This window comes from Syngnathoides biaculeatus, chromosome 16, assembly GCF_019802595.1.
Source record: "Syngnathoides biaculeatus isolate LvHL_M chromosome 16, ASM1980259v1, whole genome shotgun sequence".
In the NCBI taxonomy this organism is placed as follows: Eukaryota; Metazoa; Chordata; class Actinopteri; order Syngnathiformes; family Syngnathidae; genus Syngnathoides; species Syngnathoides biaculeatus.
The window spans coordinates 23,256,398-23,276,732 of record NC_084655.1 but is presented as its reverse complement, the minus strand read 5'-3'; the positions used below and the strand labels follow the sequence as shown (position 1 = coordinate 23,276,732).

The window sequence follows — 20,335 nt, the reverse complement described above, 5'->3', positions numbered from 1 at the left end:
TTTTTTTTTTTTGGTGGGGGGGGGCTCTTGATATCATGCCAGGTCGGCGCCCCGGGCCGTGAGCAGCCCTGCTGAGGCCCGGGGCCATCTTTCTGCTCCACTAGCCTCCTCTCCTCCCTTTGCAGCATAGGACTCATTGTTGGGGGGGGGGGGGGTCAGACCCAGCAAAGTCCTCTCTGCTGGCCTAAATAGTTTTTTTTTTGTCAATAAAACGCTATTCATTTGAATCTAACAGTATATTCTCTTGATTTGATCATTGGATAAACTACTTATGGGGGGGGGGTTGATTTTTTTCAATCATTATTACTATGATTTTTTTTTTTTTCCACCTTAACGTGTCGCTGAGAATGAATTTAATCGGCCGAGCGTCTTCAGCGTCGGAGTTGCCGGCCTGCGTAACGTCAACGAGATGAGCGCGCGGCCGTTTGTCGAACCGGTCGGATTTCAAAGTGGTCCTCGCGGGGGGGCAGAGCGCTCGCCCTCGATGACTTCAGCGTTTTTCCGTCCTCCGGGACGACGACAAAGAAAAACAAACAAATTTTAATGAAATGTGAACAATCGCGCGTCGTTTTCCAGATTTTTGCATCCATTTCAAGTGCTCAGATGATCCTTTGATGTTTGCGTCCAGTGACTTGAAATGTGGCGGCACGTTAGAGGTCGCGAGCGTCACGGGTTCGAATCCCAGCTCCGGCTTTGCTGACGACCGTTTGAGGCCGTGCTGGCCCTGCGGCCGCGCTGATGAGGTGAAGAAAATTGGATGGAGTCGCAATCTGCGCCTTTAGCGAGTCTGCTGCTGCCGCTGCTTCTTATCAAAATATGGCAGCCGGCGGAGGCCAGCTCCAGCTCCCTGTGTAAATATTATCGCGGCTAATTTGCCTGTCGCGGCATTGATCCGCCATCTGCGCTCCTCCGCGCGGGATTTTAATAGACTAATGCGGACAAACGCCTTAGCGCGCACCCCCTTAATCAATTAATGACTCGATAAGCAGGTTTGGCTGGACCCCAAGTCTTCATTCATCGAGACATTTTGGGCAATTCTGTGCTGGCAATTTTGTGTTAAGACTTTCGCCGGGTCTGCGTGGGAATGGAGGCGGCACGGTGGATCAGCCGGAAAAACGTTGGCCTCACAGTTCTGAGGTCCCGGGTTTGGTCCTGCACTAGCCTGTGTGGAGTCTGCATGGTCTCCCCGTGCCTGCGTGGGTTTCCACCAGGCACTCCGGTTTCCTCCCACGTCCCCAAAAACATGCGACATTCATTGGACACTCTCAACTGCACCTAGGTGCAATTGTGAGTGCGGCTGTTTGTCCCGATGTGCCCTGCGGTCGGCTGGCGACTAGTTCAGGGTGTACCCGCCTCCTGCCCACTGGCAGCTGGGATAGGCTCCCGGCGACCCTTGTGAGGATAAGCGGCTAAGAAAATGGATGGATGTGTGGGAATGTTCTTATCCATCATTGCAAAAAATAACTTTGTGGGTGCAACGTGTACTGTATCGCCCGGAATCTTGTGATTACGTCCATCTTTTTCACCGAGGGGAACGGCAGCAAAGAGGTAGACGGTCCAGAACCGGTCAAGAACCGGCGCACGCACGGCTTTTGCGTCTTACCGTCACCGATGGAGGCTGTAATTGCAGTAGTTGTACGCGCAATCAAGCTCGTTGGTGATGCTTGGCTCTCGCCTCCACGTGGTGACGAAACGCCGACTCTCTGCTGGTCTGTAAGATCAAATCCCATAAGAAATTCTGACCCACATTGACAACCTAAATTCAAATACATCATTTTGTATGATGAAAATTAGTTAATTTCTTCCTTATGATGTGCAGGGCTGCAACGCTTCATCAAATGTAGGAAATGATGGAAATGAAATCTCACAAGGATTTTTAGTTTCTGTTGGAACGCGATGTGTCAAATTTCTCTAGTTTATTTTTTCACAGCAATCTGTGAGATATATATATATATATAATATATATATATATATATATATTATATATATATATATATATATATATATATATATTTTTTTTTTTTTTTACACATTTCCCGCTGCCACCACAGATTTTGTAGTTTGACCCAATGAGGACAATCACTGCAAATAAAAAAGGATGAATTGATAGTTTGTTTCTATACATCCAGACATTGCTTAACATGTTGTTGATGGTTTGACGTTGACATCTACTATTTTTTTTATTAAGGAAACATATGTATTTATCTATTTTTTTGTCATTGTCTAACAACATACAGACACATTATTTATGTTCTTTTTTTTGGGGGGGGGGGTCAACTACGTAACCTTGAGATAGCCGCCTCTGGGGTTCCAATAATCTGGTTATTAAAATTTACCAAAGTCAAACACTTTCATGTAAAGGTGTTAAATTGATACATTCTAAGCATCTGTTTTTAACAGATTTATTGCAAGGAACTTTCTCATGAATTGCTCCAGACGTGTATTATTTCTGGTGGGGAACAAAGACCAGAAGCATCCAGTTGTCTGGTTTTGAATGACTTTTGCAACACGACTGTTGGCCATGGACGAAGGCGACTTGGCGCAATTGCAGGAAGTGCTCGCACACACAGGAAAGGAAAGTACAGCACAGCGTAAGTTTTTGCTCGCTTGCTGCGGGGGTTCTGACTCCTTCCAAGAGGTCACCTTATCTTATCCCAGTAATGTGCATTAGTCATGAAGTCCACCTCATTTGTGGGTCAGTGTGCCATTGAAGGGTTGTGCAAGTGCAATTTGATGCTCACGATGAAACGGTGATGAATGCGTCACCTCGAACAACCCACTGGTCAAAAAATTAGGGACGACTCCAGGATTAGTGTCCAGTATTTTTATTCAGCTCGCTTTTGTTTTCCATCACAAATTGACATTCATGTCACGGACGTTGTAGTGGCGGATTTCACGCGAGTTGCGTTCCCAAAGTCAACGCGAGGGTGGATGGATGTTGTCCGTCTCTGTGTTCCCTGCGACTGACTGGCTACCAGTCCAGGGTGTAGACTCGAGTCTGCTGGGAGAGATTCCAGCTCCCTGTAACACTCGAGAGAACAAGCGCGATTGGTGGTTGGGCGAGTAAATATTTCGGACCAAAGATGCAAAGATTTAATGGCATTTCAAATGAAACATGTAAGTCTTAAATCTTTTTTTTTTTTTTAAGAATACGTCATCATTAATCATTTTTCCTTTCAGGAAATGTGGACTGCAGATTAGTGCAACAGTTAGAACAGTGTAAATAATTAAAAAGTCATTTGTTTTTGCTTTAGTACCAGCGAAAGAGCTCAGGAGATGCGAACTAAAAATTGTTTTGAAAGAAAAGCAAAAGCCTACTAGAACATTGATCAGTGGCACTTTAAATGGCGACTCTCATTTAACGTTAGATTTACTGCAATGTCTTTTTTTAAACTTCTAACCACAGCCAGGTCCAATTATTTTTGAGGATATGCACACTGGTGCAAGCACATTTGATCGATTTTTTTTTCTACATATATTTTGGCACCAAAATATCAATTAAATCAAATCAAATCAGAAGCTTTTAATGCCATTATATGCTGTGCGTACAACGAAATGATAAGTGCTTCTCCGCAAGGTGCAATAAAATAGAATAAAAATTGAAGAATATCTTAAGTACAAACAAATAAGGCACAGTTATTGCTAAAATAAATAAATGTCCAAAAGTTGCCATTGCATAATATTCCATTAAAGTACTGCTATGTTCAGTGGGCTTGAGTTCAATATTCAATATCGATTTATCTTGGTCTTACTTATTTGATCAGGGGTGTGTGGACTTTTCCTATCCCGGTGTTTTACATTCTCATCTCCACAAAGTTGAATGTGTCCCTTTTCTGTTTTTAGAGCTGAAAAAACCGAGGTCTTAAGCGAAGATCTCCTGCAGGTGAGGAGCGCAACGCCGACGCGAGCGCATGCTAACGTGCGCCGGCAGCCGGTTGCGCCCGTTGGCCTCTAAAAGGGCGCGTGTCCGTGTCGCAGGTGGAGAAGCGTCTGGACCTGGTCAAGCAAGTGACGCACAGCACTCACAAGAAGCTGACGGCCTGCCTGCAGGGTCAGCAGGGGGCCGACGTGGAGAAGAAATCCGTCAAGTCGCCTTCGGTGAGGACCGCGCGTTCGCACGAGAGGCCGGCGGGGACCTTTCAGTCGTGTTTTCGGTTGCGCGTGCGAGAGACGCGTCAGACCCCGCGCCGGCCACCCGTACGTGCGTCGGCTCGTCTGCCGAACGCGCTGCAAACTGACGCCCGTGTTTGTGTGTGGCAGAAAAAGCTGCCGCTGGCCACGCTGGCGCAATGCATGGTGGAGGGCGCGGCCGTGTTGGGAGACGACTCACTCTTGGGGTACGCCCGTCGATGCTTCCTCACTTTGCACCGCTAGATTTGCTTTTGGTTGTTGATTTTTATTTGCTTGTTTCTAGGCAGAATTGGTAGGGCGCAATCTTATGTGACCGTACCAGGTGTTATCTGGCAAATTATACAAAGACAAAAGAGTGTGACTATATCTGAAATGACACCGTTTAGGGGGACGCTTTTGTCTCAAGTGGCAGCGCAGTACAACATTTGTTTCCATGACAACCAGCAGCTGCATGATGGTATTGTGCTTGTCAGTGTTGTCCAATTTATTACTCTATGTAGCATCTTATCCGGCCTCTCTAAAGTTGTGGTGGCGCCGATTGTTTCAGTTTCTACTTTTGTATTCGACAACCTGAGCACCATCAATTTATTTTCTTCAACGCTTATCCTCACGAGGGTCGCGGGGAGTGCTGGAGCCTATCCCAGCTGTCAACGGGCAGGAGGCGGGGTACACCCTGAACTGGTCGCAAGCCAATCGCAGGGCACATTGAGACAAACAGCCGCATTCACAATCACACCAAGTTTTTGGAATGTGGGAGGAAACCGGAGTGCCTACACGGAGGAAACCCACGCAGGCATGGGGAGAACATGCAAACTCCACGCAGGCGGGTCCGAGACCTCAGAACTGCGCAAATAGCAAATCATGGAGGATGCATTAAAAAAAAAATGGCAGATATGTGTGCGAAAACTAGTCTGGCTGTCACTTGAAAGTAGCGGACCTTCACCGAGTGTAGCTGCTAAATCGCCCAACAATTTGTATACAGGATATTGAAATGTCAGTTTTCCATCATACGCGGATGTTCGCTTGAAAATAGATGTTCTCCATCGTCCAGTCTCCAGTTCACGTGATACTTATACGGGATTTGTCCAAACAGGAAGATGCTGAAGATGTGCGGCGAGACGGAGGAGAGGTTGGCCCAGGAGCTCATCGACTTTGAGTTCCAGATCGAGCGAGACGTGGTCGAGCCGCTCTACGTGCTCGCCGAGGTGCGTGCCAGCTGCCTAACGGGCCGATTAATTAGCCTTCATTTTTCCGAATTCCGATTGCCTCATTTTCCTCCTGATTAGGTGGACATCCCCAATATCCAGAAACAAAGAAAGCACTTAGCAAAACTGGTCTTGGACATGGACTCGTCCCGCACGAGGTGAAGCGCATTCGCAACTGGATGATGGCATTCTCGTGACAATTGGATTGTACCGTATTTTCCGCACCTTCAATGAATGGCCTATACAAAAACTTTTTTCATATGTAAGGCGCACCACATTATAAGGCGCATAGAATAGACGCTACAGTAGAGGCTGGGGTTATGTTATGCATCCATTAGATGGCCGACGCAGAAGGGTCGATATTGATCCATATATAAGGCGCACCTGATTATAAGGCGCACTGTCAGCTTTTGAGAAAATTAAAGGCTCTTGGGTGCGCTTTACAGTGCGGAATATACGGTAATTGTACGCCACTGTGGATTTTTTTTTTTTTTTTTTCTGAGAATGCTCATAGTTTCACACGTTTTTTTTTTTACACATCTATCATGAGCAGACCCTTCAAAAAAAAGTTTGGGGAAACTCAAAAAGAGACACAAAGTCTGCCAACTTGGCGTTCATTTTCAGAGGAGCTTCAGTAACTCCTCGGGATTCTGTCCAATTGCTGCAAAATTCAAAGGCAGCCATCTTAGACTGATAGGCAGCAGCACATTGCTGACGTCTAATCCGCGTCATCGTGTGTGAAACCCTACGAAACCCCTGCAGATACCAGCAGTCGTCCAAGTCGTCCGGCCACCCGAGCGCCCTTCAGCCCGGCGCCAAGTCCGAGTCGCTCCGAGAGGAAATGGAGGAGGCCGCCACTCGGATGGAGATCTGCAGGGTCAGACTCATCGGGCCTCCACGCGGTCGTCCCCCGAGACCTTTAAATAATCCAGACACGCTTTTTTGCGCTCTATGTTTCAGGATCAGCTGTCTGCGGATATGTACAGTTTTGTGGCCAAAGAAATCGACTATGCAAATTACTTCCAGACAGTAAGTGCGTCGTCGTAAGTCCTCGGCTGCGCTCCTTCGGGAAATATTCTATTCCGCATTCTTTTGACGCACCGTCTACAATAACAATAATGTATTTGTGTTGTTGTTGTCGGGTTTTTTTTTTTGTTTGTTTTTTTAATCCTTCCACAGCTCATCGAAACGCAGGCGGAATATCACAGGAAATCGTTGGAGATTCTAAACAGGATCCTGCCCCAAATTAAAGCACACCAAGGTCAGCATTAGACTCTCTGTGTGTGTGTGTGTGTGTGTGTGTGTGTGTGTGGTGTGTGTGTGTGTGTGTGTGCGTGCGTGTGTGTGTGTGTGTGTGAGTGAGTGAATACCGCTGCTCATTCTGCACTAGAAGCAAAATCTCCTTGACGACTAATAAAATTAGCAGCCCAGATTTGCTCAAATGAAATTTGCCACCTGCAGTTGAAAGCCACCCCCGGCCGGACACACAATTGCCATAATTTACGGTCTACAAGCCTCGAGCTTTTTTCACACGCTTTCAACCCTGCGGTTTATGTGGTGATGCGGCTAATTTGCGCAAGGGGGGCAATCGAGCGGAAAAGGTAAGAGTGAGACCGGTGGAATACATGTGCCGAGGAAGTGACTTTTACCGGTCCGGCGCTGTTAGCGCTGCACTAGTGTGTTATTGCCATTCCTGTTAGCGTGACGGTGCTAGTGTTAGCATTAGCACAGTCGAGCTACCGTCTTAAGCTTCATCTTTTTATATATGAAATAAAGAACTTGATTGAGTGCCACCTTCCTGTTTTACCGGTCGAAAAGGTTGTTGCCGTTTGTGCTTCAGCAAAACCGAGAGGATGGACGGCTTATTTCCCGCGCGGCTTGAAAGTTGCACTAACAGCCGTTTGGTCGGCGTTGCAGAAGCGTGGGTGGAGAAGCCGTCGTTCGGCAAGTCCCTGGAGGAACACCTGAACATCAGCGGCAGAGAGATCGCCTTCCCCATCGAAGCGTGCGTCACCATGCTGCTGGAGTGCGGCATGCAAGAAGAGGTAAAGCACGACGCGTTTGTAACTTTCGTTTATTACATTTTCACTGGTTTTTGTTTGTTTGCGTGTGCGTGCGTGTGGGCTGCGCGCAGGGCCTCTTCCGAGTGGCTCCGTCAGCCTCCAAACTCAAGAAGCTGAAAGCCTCCCTGGACTGCGGCGTTCTGGATGTGCAGGAGTACTCCTCCGACCCACACGCCATCGCAGGTTCACTTCACCCGCCACCGCGCCAAAGATGGTCTCCGTAGCGACGGACAATTCTCTGCATTCTTTTAAAGGAGACACCAAATCAAAACAGTTCCCGTGTATTTTAATCACATGTCGAAAGACCCCCCACCCCCCCCCAAAAAAAGCATTTTCACAAATGGAAGCAACGTTTTATCTTCATGAATTCCACAGCGTTCAAATAATTCTGTAAACTGTCCATTGAAAACGTGACAAAAACGATGACAATGAAAATGATTTTTTCTCAGCAATTAAGGAAAAACTGGGGGAAAAATATAGATAGATAGATAGATAGATAGATAGATAGATAGATAGATATAGATAGATAGATATACCTATGTTTATAAATTACAACTACAAAAATAAATATAAAAAATATATATGTATATAAAAATATATGTATAAAAAAATAAAAAGGAAAAATAAAAATGATGACAAAATAATTTTTTTCTCAGCAATTAAGGACAAACTGGGGAAAAATATAGATAGATAGATATAATAGATAGATAGATAGATAGATAGATAGATAGATAGATAGATAATAGATAGATAGATAGTAGATAGATAGATATACCTATGTTTATAATTACAACTACAAAAATAAATATAAAAAATATATATGTATATAAAAATATATGTATAAAAAAATAAAAAGGAAAAATAAAAATGATGACAAAATAATTTTTTTCTCAGCAATTAAGGACAAACTGGGGAAAAAATATAAATAGATAGATAGATAGATAGATAGATAGATATACCTATGTTTATAAATTACAACTACAAAAATAAATATAAAAAATATATGTATATAAAAATATATGTATAAAAAAATAAAAAGGAAAAATAAAAATGATGACAAAATAATTTTTTTCTCAGCAATTAAGGACAAACTGGGGAAAAAATATAAATAGATAGATAGATAGATATAATAGATAGATAGATAGATAGATAGATAGATAGATATACCTATGTTTATAATTACAACTACAAAAATAAATATAAAAAATATATATGTATATAAAAATATATGTATAAAAAAATAAAAAGGAAAAATAAAAATGATGACAAAATAATTTTTTTCTCAGCAATTAAGGACAAACTGGGGAAAAAATATAAATAGATAGATAGATAGATAGATAGATAGATGGGTATTTCTATCTATCTATCTATCTATGTTAATAATATACATATATAAAAATAAAATAAATATAAAATCTATATGTATATATATAAGATAAAAAGGAAAAGTAAAATGACAAAAAAATTGTGGTTGTTTGTCTTTTATACAGTAAAATAATGTATAGTGGTAATAACAAAAAAAAAAAAGTTACATTTTCCTTTTTTGGGGCCAAGGTCAAATTTGGCTTTTCCATTTAATTCAATGGGGAAAGTCCATTTGTGATAGTCAAGTCTGGGCACCACTGTATTTATACGGTACTTCAAAACTTCATTTTCCATCATGTCAGTTTCCGATTACATTTTTTAAATGCACAAATAAAGCTCTGTGCTCCAAAGAAGTTTGTCCGACGTGCATTGTCGTCCGCAGGCGCTCTCAAATCGTACCTCCGCGAGCTCCCCGAGCCGCTGATGACGGCCGAGCTTTACGACGAGTGGATCCAGGCCTCCAAGTGAGTCGCGCGCCGCCGGTCCCGCGCTGTCGTCACCCTCTTTATTAGGGACGCCCGTTGCGAGTGAGATTGCGCCTCACCCATCTGACCTTGGAGAATCTGAATGGATCTTTTATTTGACGATATCCCTTTGTTGATCCCTGAGGCCGCGATACAGGTGTTACAGCAGCAGGAAAAAAAAATCATTAAGTAAATATTACATAAAGTGTTCCTTTTTAGTTTAAAAAAAATGACCAAATCTGATGACATAAAGTTAATTGAAATTTTCCCCAGATGTGTAGTTGCCCATACATTCATGTTTAAAATCATGCCAAATTGACGAAGAAAAAGACGTCGAGTATTCCTCGTCTGTTCAAAAGCAGCAGATTGGGCAGGTGTACCTAATGGAGTGGCCGAGAGTGGAATCAATCGGTGTCGTTCGGGGCCCCTAAACTCCCAAATTCCATTTTTTTTTTTTTTTCCCTGATCCAAATCGGTTCCGCCAGCATTCAAGATATGGACAAGAGACTGCAAGCATTAATGGCGGCGTGCGAGAAACTGCCTACGGACAACTTAAACAACTTCAGGTCAGTCACCGGCTTGTTTTTGTTGTTGTTGTGTTTAGTTGCGCAAAAAACATGAAATTTGGCGTTTGAAAAATGTACGGATTGTGGTCAGTCATGCCCGCACGTATAACGTTACGGGTGTGGTCCACCAGTCATGCCCGCAGACATAAAGTTGCGGGGGAAAATGATCGTTCGCGTTTAGATAAATGGACAAACTAGTCTAATATTAGAACTTAGATCAATTCAAAGTAAATCCCAATATCATACTTATTATAGTTAGATACTGAAACATTATCTGAAATGTTTTCAATGTAACTCAAGGGTGCCCAGATTTTTTTCCCCCCAAGATCTACTTTTCAAGCTGCCAGAATCTCGTGAACGACCGGTTGCACATGCGCATCGCCGCGACTGAATCGAGCGACGATTTGGATGAGAGTCTCACGTCTTTTTTTTGGGGGGGCACGTAACTGAACGTCCTTTGACACGGCTCATGATGTTGACGACTTTCGACGTAAATGCGCTCGCAGTACGTGAAGCAGCTCCGAACATGCGCTTTTGGCGTCACTCCCGCGCGCGCTCAGTACGGTTAACTTTCATTTCCTGTTTCCGGGTGAATACTGACTGTTTAGGAGCAGGCTCGTTCTGTTAATATTTATGAAATAAACACGTAAATTAATGTCAAGACTGCAAAAAATAAGCGAGGTCTTTCACTGTCTATTTTTGGTACAAATTTTACACGCGTCATTTTTCGTGCTCCAATGTGCAGATTTGCGAGCGCGATGGCACGCCGGCGTGATCGCGTACGTCCAATGTAAGCGACTGAAAGATGTCATGTCAAATTTAAACGGCTGTTTTACGGCTTCCGTTTTGCACGCGCTTGGCGGATAAGCCCTGGCTAATCAACTGCAACTGCAACAAAAGCGCCCGTCTAAAGATGTCCTCTTGACTGTGAACACAACTCAGATATCTGGTCAAGTTCTTAGCCAAGCTCAGCGAGTTCCAGGACGCCAACAAGATGACCCCCGGAAACATGGCCATCGTCCTGGGCCCCAACTTGCTGTGGACGCACACCGAGCCGTACGTACGCGGATCCACGGGCGGCCGGCGGTCCGAGCGTGAGACTTCATAGCGGGTGGCCATCTTGGCTGCTTTTTCGCAGGGACATGACGGAGATGATGACCACGCTATCGCTGCAGATCGTGGGCATCATCGAGCCCATCATCCAGCACGCCGATTGGTTCTTCCCCGGAGGTGAGCTGGACCCCGTAACGCAGCGACGCGCACACATAAAACACACACAAATGTGCAAACCAGATAAAAACTTCATTTTTTTTAAAAATCATTTTCACCTCCATCAACGCGTGCAAAATGCGTCTATTAACGCAACGTCGTCATCCCATCAATCCAGAGATCGAATTCAACCTGACCGGCAGCTACGGCAGCCCCGTCCACGCCAACCACAACTCCAACTACAGTTCCATGCCGTCCCCCGACGTGGAGGAGTCGGAACGCAAGCAGCCGCACCACGACCAGAGCCGGCGGCCTCTCAGCGTTGCCACGGACAACATGATGCTGGAGTTCTACAAGAAGGACGGGTAATGATGACTTGCGCGTCCCACGTAAACGCATCACTCGAGGTGTATTATTTACACCGTCTTGCTTCTGTCACCTGTTACCCCCCCCCCCCCCACACACACACACACACACTTTCAACAACACCCGTCTGGCTGGAACGCATGCGTGAATGAGTGACACTTGTCTCCATGGCAACGCAGCCCCGTCGAGGCGGGCCGCTTGTTGCCTGGTTCGCTCATGAAATATTTCTGGCGTCCCCCTCGCAGGCGGCTCCTCCTACACGGTCTGGCGACACCACGTACAGCTGGTGGAAAATAACTGGCATAAAAAAAAAAAAAAAAAAAAAAAAATCACTTTCAGCGTGGGCGAAAATCATATCGCTGTATGCTCACCTGATTATTATTGATACACAATTGGCCCCACATTTCATTATCAGCATACATGTTTTTAACATTGCATTAAATTTGACCAAGGCGGCACGGTGGAAACGCTAGTAAGCGTTGGCCTCACAGTTGTGAGGTCCCGGGTTGGATCCCTCACCCGCCTGTGTGATTTTTGCATGTTCTCCCCGCGTCTGCATGGCTTTTCTCCGGGTGGGCACTCCGGAGTCCTCCCCCTTCCCAAAAACATGCAACATTAATTGGACACTCTAAATTGCCCCAAGGTGTGATTGTGAGCACGCCTGTTTGTCTCCATGTGCCCTGCGATTGGCTGACGACCAGTTCAGGGTGTACCCCGCCTCCTGTCCGTTGACAGCTGGGACAGGCTCCAGCACTCCCCGCGAACCTTGTGAGGATAAGAGGCAAAGAAAATGGACGGATGGATGTCATCACAAATGAATCTGCCATTTCCACTAATTAGCATTCATTTGAGATTAGCGAGGCGCTATATAAATCATCCATTATCTGAACTGCTTATCCTCATGAGGGTCACAGGAGCGCTGGAGCCTATCCCAGGTGTCAACGGGCAGGAGGCGGGGTACACAGCCAATCGCAGGGCACTATATGTATCACAGAATTATTGTTGTTATTGGATACTTTGTTTACTGTTACTAATGTAGCCACAGATAATGACGATTATAAGTATCTACATATTTGAGTGATCATGACTTTACACAATTGAATGGGAATGGCTGGATGTATTTGACCAAATATTTACAAGATTTGCTTCTAAAGAATTTGTTTTTCTTGGTATTTGCTAAAATTGTGTGAAGACAGAACTATGTAGTACTGAATTGTGCCGATGTAGCCTGAACCTGTTTTCACTGTTTCAGTTTTCTTTTTTTTTTTTTTTTTTTTCTGGGGGACTAAGGCTAAACCGGCTTTGGTCCCCGCTCCCCCACGATATAAGAACTTGAACGCGTTCGTTCGCATCAGTGGCTGACCGCCGTAATAAACGTGATGTGCAGTTAGCAAGCTAACGATGCGTGCACCCCCAAATTGCGTATTCCCTCCAGATATTCCTGTGGCGTGGCTGCTTTTGAGCGCCTCGTTGTCTGTCATGTGTGCACGCACCTTACGCATATAAGACTGACGTGCAAGAAAGGCAGAACCCCCCCCCCCCAAAAAAAAAAACGTAACAGCCAGTAAATCGAAAGGTCCTTGGGGTAACTTTAGAGTGCCTCGTGACGACACTGGAAGAGACCAGCAAGAACAGGTTGTTATGTATCTATTTATTTAGAATTTTAAAGCCTCGCTTTATGTGCTCGGCAATTTTTCGGTTAGTTTAATTTGTCGGGATTATTAAAACCATTCTTTGTTGTTGTCAAATATACGCTTTTATTCCCTTTAAATACGCAACTTTGGTGAAGAAAATGGCTGCAGTGTTTGAAGAGGAAAATTGCAGTTTTGTTACAGAAAATGCCAAAATCCATATGGCAAGAAACCTGAAGTGACAAGTACATTTTATTTTCTTTAGTGTCTAACAACAACAACAACAACAGCAAAACAATGTGGTGGGCTGGATCTGGCCCAATCGGCCTTGAGTTTGATATTTTGAACCATTGATCTAATTCTGTATAAAGATAGCTATTATCTATTTTGAGTTACGGCTGCTAAAAGAGAGAGTGCGTGTGTCTCTCTGCCAGGGTTAGTGAATAAATAGTGCAATATGGTTCCAGCTGATAATGTCACACGGCGGGTGGGTCGCAGCATGCGGCGATGTTCAATTTAGCCTTTCGCGGGGCGTCGGGCGCCTTCCTCGGCAGATGAAATCGGTGTCGAATTGGCATCAGAGGCCATTCGGGGGGGATTAGCCGCATTCAGATTGTATCGAAGCAAACTCGTCAACGCTAAGACGGCCGTCTCGCGGCGTGGAACTTTTTGGGCCGTTCAAGCCTTCATGAACAGAAGCTGGTTCAACGGCCTCCGTTCTGCCGTCCATCTGCGCGCCCACGTCCTCCTCAGTTTGTCCGCACCAATTTAACGACATTTTCATTCATCCCATAAGTGAATAATACCGATTTTAGTCTGTTAGTCATGATAATGGACCTTTCCGATGGAGATCTTAAGCTCCGCCCCCTTAGCCATGTCCCACAAGCTTCCAAAATGACGATTGAACAGAACATGTTTGATTCTCTATCGTGTATTCCAGATAATATCGGGGTATGTTTTTTGCCAAATGCGTCAGACTTGTCCAAGAGAGTTCTACAGAGAGCTCTCAACTGATAATAATTCATACTCAGAGAAGATACTTCTCCCTCACTTACCTTCGAACATACAGCCTTATGTTTGTTGATATTATTCACATTTAGTTGTACGCGCGCTCTTCCGCAAGCCTGAACACATCGTAGACGCTTCGTCAACTGTGTTTTTGGCCATGGAAAATGAATCAACCGGGCCCCAGGATATCGTTCATCAGAATTGCAAATTCCCCAAGCGCATTTGAGGACCATTTTCTTCGTAACATTCACTTTTCCAAGCGCCTGCTACTGGCAACCAGCATTGCTTGTGGGACAACACGGCGAGAGGGGCGTGTCAAGCCAGGGGTTAAAACAATGCGCCTATCTGATTGGCTATTATCGTACGAGTGATTGACAGGTCGGAAAGGTCCATTGTGACGCGAAGGACTGTTAAATTTCCGGCCATGATATGTTATAACACGTCATTTGTGCATCCTGAGCATGCATCCAAATGTCGTCGAGGAGTGCAAAAATGAAGCATGTCTGACATCATATCCCCTTCTTTCCCTCTGTTCCGCCTTACTAACGCAGCATTAGGAAAATCCAAAGGTACGGTACCATGGCCCGCCCCTCCCGTCCCCTACGTCCTCCCCGCGTCCCCGTCGTCGCGCGCCGTCGGTCTGCATCACAACTCACGGTCCCGCGCGTGTGTGTGTGTGTGTTGTGTGTGTGTCCAGCATGGGCGTGCGGGTCATGGATACTTCCTGGGTGTCGCGCAAGGGCTCGTCCACGCTGGCGCGCAAGACCTGCTCCACCCCGCCGGGCGTCTGCTCCACGCCCACCGACTCGCCGGTCGCCGCCGAGCAGGTCGGGGAGTTCGGGCCGTCGCCGGCCGCCACCCCGCCGCCCGCCGAAAGGCTCAGGTAAGACGGCGACGCTCTTCGTGTCGCTGCTTCTGCTGCTGCCGCCGCCGCTGCTGCTGCTTTGACCCCCCCCCCTCCCCCAAATCCTTCCTCACACGTCATCATCAGCATCTTCACCACCTTCATCAAATGTTCCGAAAGTGGCTGGATTCCATGCATGCTAATAAATACAGTGGTACTTGGACTTACGGGTGACCCGACGTAGAGATTTTATAAAATACAAGCCGTTGCTTGCTTCTTCTTTTTTAAAATGTGAGTCAGACTACTAATTGGTGGCCACAAAGATCCCAACAAGTAGAAAATGGTAAAATAATTTTTCAAGTAAATAAACATCATTGTTGCAATTCTTGCTTCAAGTTTAGTTGTGTCATTTTACGAAGTTTTGTTTTATGAACGTGGCAAGCGGCGGGTAATACTTGGAAGTCAAGGCACCCCTGTATTTCCATCAAATGTGGCTTTGCTCTCGCAGATACTTCACCCACTTTTTTTTTTTTTTTTTTTTTTGGGGGGGGGGCTTCACTAAAATCTGATATCACATGACGATTCACTTCGAGATGGCATTTGTCGCTGTTGCGTTCTGCCGAGCGGGTCACGTTGGTTTCTGGTGTGGGGGGGGGGCACGGATGGTAGCGGGTTGGTGCGGGTGGCGCGGCTGCTGACCCGCCCTCACAGCCCCGACACAACGTTTTGACTTGGACGGCTAATTTCCTTTGCACTTTCTTTGCGCTTCTTTTGCGATACCCGGCGAAGTGCGCCATCCCCACCGCCCGCCTCCGAGGCTTTTTCTGTTCTCTTTTTTGTTTCCTTCTTTATTTGGAGCGCCCGCTTTTTCCCGATCATCCGCACAGCTTCCTGTCCTCTCGCTGCAGCGCTTCTCCCTGTTCAGTCTTTTGTGCTGTCTATTCTCTTAATATCTGCAGCTCAGACGTGTCGCCCAATCGGCCGGACACCTCTCACGCCCACCCGCCCCCGGGGGAGGACCGGCCGCCCCCTCCTTACCCCGCCGGCTCCCACCACCACTTCTACCCCAAGCCCCCTCCCTGCGCCCGGCCCGTGGCGCCGGGTCCGGAGTCGCAGCCCCCGGCCTCGCCCCCGCCCCCGCAGCGCTGGTCGGGCTTCGCCCCGCCCGCCCCGCTCCCGTCCTCCTCCTCTTCCTCGTCCTCCTCCTCGCTCGACATCAATTCCAACCCCAAGCCCAGCTGCCTGCACTTCCCCAAGCACAGCCCGCCGGGCGACGCGTCGCACGCCCCCCCCCCGACGCTAACGCATCGCCGTTCTACGTCAAAACGCCCCTGGTGCTCGCCCGCCACGAGCAGTCGCTCGGCAACCCCCCTAGCATCCCTTCCTCCGCGCCCCCGCCCCCGCCCTGGGCTGCCTGTCCATGCGCCAGAGAGAGAGGACTCCCCAGGCTGACTAGGTAAATATGACACACCCGACGGCGAGCGGCGCCCTCCGCCCGTCCTCTCGCCTCACTCGCTCGCTTGCTTTTCTTTCCGCTTTCCTCGCCCCCTTCCACTTAGACGCCTCGCACTTTGTAACCTCTCGCTCGGGTTGCCCGGCAACCCGGCGACGTTACACTCGGCCGGCCGGACAATAAATATAATACATATGGCCCTCGAGCAACATATGGATGTATTTATTGCGCACTTTGCGGCGCCATTTTGCCAACCAGCAGAAAACGAAATGTTTCACCAGCGGTAATGACTTTGCAGGGTTATGGTCCATCATCCCGACGCACGAGGTTTGCCCAATATTGTGAGGATCTCTCTGCTCGAAAATGATATTTGCTCAACTGAAAAATCAGCGACAAAGGAGGCCCCAAGAATGAAGCGCGACTGAGCAGGCGCTCACCGGAAAAACAGCAAACAGGGCGCTAACATAACGGGCCTTCTTGTGACCGTGTTGTGTATCTGAATTGCCGTAATCGTTCCAAAAATATATATAGGCTAGAAGTATAAATGTGGAACTTTGTACCTGCACCCCCATTCCTCCCTCTGTCAATCAGAATTGAGCATTTGCAATTTTGTCGGGAGAACCTATCCTCTGCTTTCTCCTGAAAAAAATTATTTGGTGCTCCGTTTCCACTGCTTTGTGCCAGTGGAACTATGTTGAACCAAGTTGAGGCGCTCCCGTGTTTGAATTAAAGTCAAAGAATTTCTAACTGAAAAACTTTTTTTGTGTGTGCTTGGATTCCACTGCTTTGTGCCAGTGGAACTATGTTGAACCAAGTTGAGGCGCTCCCGTGTTTGAGTTAAAGTCAAAGAATTTCTAACTGAACAACTTTTTTTGTGTGTGCTTGGATTCCACTGCTTTGTGCCAGTGGAACTATGTTGAACCAAGCTGAGGAGCTCCCGTGTTGGCATTAAAGTCAAAGAATTTCAAAGTGGCCCTTGCATCTGTCCGTTTTCTAAATGCTGCCCTTGGAGGGAAACGTTTGGACATTCTTGGACTTTTTTTTTTCAATGAATTTAGTTTGGCTCTTTGGAACAAAGAGTAAAAAGGTGCCCCGCCCCCGCATGAGCGGTACCGAACGAAATGTCCCGTCCCCTCATAAAACCACGTTGACAGTACGTCGGACGCAGCGACGTCTCGACTCATACTCCCTCTGTGTTTTGCCCAAACTGAACCGCGGGAGTTGTTACATCACGTTTGTGTCCGAACGGACTCGCGTGATCTAATTTCCTCTCGCGGCTCGGCCGGCGAGTGCTTGCTCGTCGGAGACGCGCAACTCAAGTGACAGCGCAGTGAGGGCGAGCATAATTGGATGTCGCGTGGCGGCATGTGACGAGGGTACAGTCCGCATCGACGATGACGAGTCCGTTCCGAGGTCTTCCCGCGACTAAACTAGGCAACGCACGACCGGACGAGTCGCTTCTTCTGTCTTCCGGAAATTTGGCGCCAGGCAGGAACGACAGGAATGACCGGTTGCTCGCTTTTTGGTCTGGAATTCATCCTTCGTGTCGCTCACACCGATCCGGGGCCAGTTTTTTTTTTTTTTTTCCAATAAATGACTCCCATGGTTTCATAACAGTGGAAGTGAGCATTGCAGACACTCAAGAAGATAAATGGCGGTTTCATTTCACACTTTCTTTTTTGTTTTTTCTTTTTTTGACATCAAATGTCACCTTTATTGGTGAAACAAATGTTCCATTATTGTTGATATTTTAAAGGTGTACCCAATATCGTCAAAGGGATTTAAGAAAGCCTTGACTGCTGTCATCGTTGGTATTTTGTCACAATACCCTTCAAAGAAATGAAACTACTGATCTGGTACGATGATACCCATTGAACATGTGATGTGTTTAACACATTATGAAAACGTGACGTCACGTCTTGAATATTAAGGATTGTTTTTGTATTTTGAGCCGCACAGACTGACATTAATACGGTTGTGTCTTTCGCAGTTCGTTGAAGAGTAAAGAACTTTCCCCCGTCATTGGACACAAAGGCATCCAAGTGGCAAGTCCAACAGTGCCCCCTAGCGTCAGTCCGCACAGCGGCAGTCAGTGCCCCCACTCCGCAGAGCACAGCCCGCACGCCCTGCGCAAAGGTCGGCGCCACTTGTCTTCTTCTTGTCGTTTGGGGATTGCGAATCGAGTTCGATGGAGTAACATGACGTGATTTGTGTTCCCAGGTTCCAAAAAACTGGCCCCCGTGCCTCCCAAGGTCCCGTACTGTCAGTCGGGCGCAATTTCGGACCACTCCGCGGGTCAGCCGTCGCCGGTCAGCCTGTCCCCGACCCCGCCGAGCACCCCGTCCCCGTACGGACTGGTGTGCAGTCCGGGTCAAGCGCTGCCCCCGTCCTCCCCGGGGCAGACCCCCTTGGGGCCGCCCCACTCCCTTTCGTCCCCGCCCTCGCTGACCGGGACGCTCACCAAGTCGCGGCCCGCCCCAAAGCCCAGGCAAAGACCCAGCCTGCCCCCGCCGCAGCCGCCCACCGTCCCAGTCGGGTTCTCCGGCCAGGCCCCGGTCCCGGTCCAGGTCCCGGCGCCCCGGCCGCCGGAGCAGGGCCTCGCCGACGGATTGTCCCCGGGGGAGAGTATGTCTACAGGTAAACATCAGACACAGGGGGGGCTACAGCGCCCCTCGCTCAGACTGGCTGTGGCGCTGTCCACTGGGGACGGCGGACGGGTCTAATCGGACCGCAGACGCAAAGCATGCCTGGATTCACGGTTCTGAAATATTGTCGGTTTGAACACTTTTTCCACACGGAAGCCTGAGAATGACACACCATGGACAAAAGTATTGGAACGCAGTCACGCCATGCGTCCGTCAATTTTCTAAGGTCTTCGAAGTCATCAAATGCACATACACGAATCGATTGTGGCCGTACAGTGTTGACTGGTTCAAGGGTCTGCCTCACAGTTCTGAGGTCCAGGTTTCAAATCCCAGGCCGCCCTTGTGTGGAGTTTGCATGTCCTCCTCGTGGCCCCGTGGCTTTTCTCCGGGCACTCCGGTGAACGCCCACATCCCCAAAAACGTGCATTGAGTGGAGACTCTAAATTGCCTCGAGATGGGATTGTGAGTCCGAATGGTTTTATGGAAACCAGTTTAGGCTTTACCCCACCTCCTGTTTGTTGAAAAAATCTCCAAGCCTTACCATCGTTGCTTTATTGGAAAATTGACAACTTGAGGTACCCCTGACAATCAAAATGTTAGTGGAGGTTTAGCGTTGTGTTCGAGTCCGACACACTTGGACGACTTTGCCGTGGAAGAACTCAGACCGGGTCACCAAAATCATCTTCTGACAGACATCACCGCCACATTTTCGGCCATTTCAGGCGTCCCAATACTTTTGTCCGAGGGTTCTCAGCCTTTCGTATTGACTCCTCGTGTGACGTTTCCGGAAACGTTCGAGAAACGCCGCTCGTACGAAGTCGCCGTCAGGGTCATCGTGTGCTCTCTCTGTTTATTTGTGTGAGCCGGACACAAATTGTCGCTCGTCGAAGTGTCCCGACGTGTCTGCAGCGTGATGTTCCGACCGCGAGGCGTCCTAGCAATATTCCGTCAGGGGAGATCAGCACCTCCTGAATTGACGCGTTTGCTCGCTTGCTAAGAAAGTAACAATCTTCAATTTTTACGTACGCATTTTTATTTTTTTCAAGCGTGAGTGGTGACGAGACAGCGGACAACACATCGTACAATCGCTGTAGCCGTAGCAATAGCCGTGATGATGATGATGATACTGTTGTAAACAAATTGGGAAAAAGAGATAAGAAGGATGGATGGATGGAGTGATGCGTGGATGGATAGGGTGGGAGGGATATATATATATATATATATAGAGAGAGAGAGAGAGAGAGAGAGAGAAGAGAGAGAGAGAGAGAGAGAGAGAGAGAGAGAGAGAGAGAGAGAGAGGAGAGAGAGAGAGAGAGAGAGAGAGATGGGTATATGGGTAGATAGATAGATGGATGATGGATATGAAGATAGATGGATAGATAGAG

The 20,335-nt window shown here is 47.3% G+C and overlaps 1 protein-coding gene across 1 annotated transcript in view; it reads left to right on the top strand.

Moving 5' to 3' along the window:
- Positions 1-20,129, top strand: part of LOC133514754 (rho GTPase-activating protein 44-like) — a 74,643-nt gene extending 54,514 nt beyond the window's left edge. Inside the window, 20 exon segments of the mRNA XM_061846684.1 lie at positions 3,844-3,883; positions 3,979-4,098; positions 4,261-4,337; positions 5,225-5,336; positions 5,418-5,494; positions 6,099-6,213; positions 6,297-6,365; positions 6,516-6,597; positions 7,254-7,381; positions 7,471-7,582; positions 9,147-9,228; positions 9,714-9,794; positions 10,737-10,850; positions 10,933-11,024; positions 11,182-11,368; positions 14,706-14,891; positions 15,812-16,140; positions 16,143-16,308; positions 18,296-18,441; positions 18,526-20,129. Of these exon segments, the coding sequence (XP_061702668.1) occupies positions 3,844-3,883; positions 3,979-4,098; positions 4,261-4,337; positions 5,225-5,336; positions 5,418-5,494; positions 6,099-6,213; positions 6,297-6,365; positions 6,516-6,597; positions 7,254-7,381; positions 7,471-7,582; positions 9,147-9,228; positions 9,714-9,794; positions 10,737-10,850; positions 10,933-11,024; positions 11,182-11,368; positions 14,706-14,891; positions 15,812-16,140; positions 16,143-16,308; positions 18,296-18,441; positions 18,526-19,028 (2,818 nt within the window). The 3' untranslated portion in view covers positions 19,029-20,129.
- Positions 20,130-20,335: the final 206 nt, after the last annotated feature.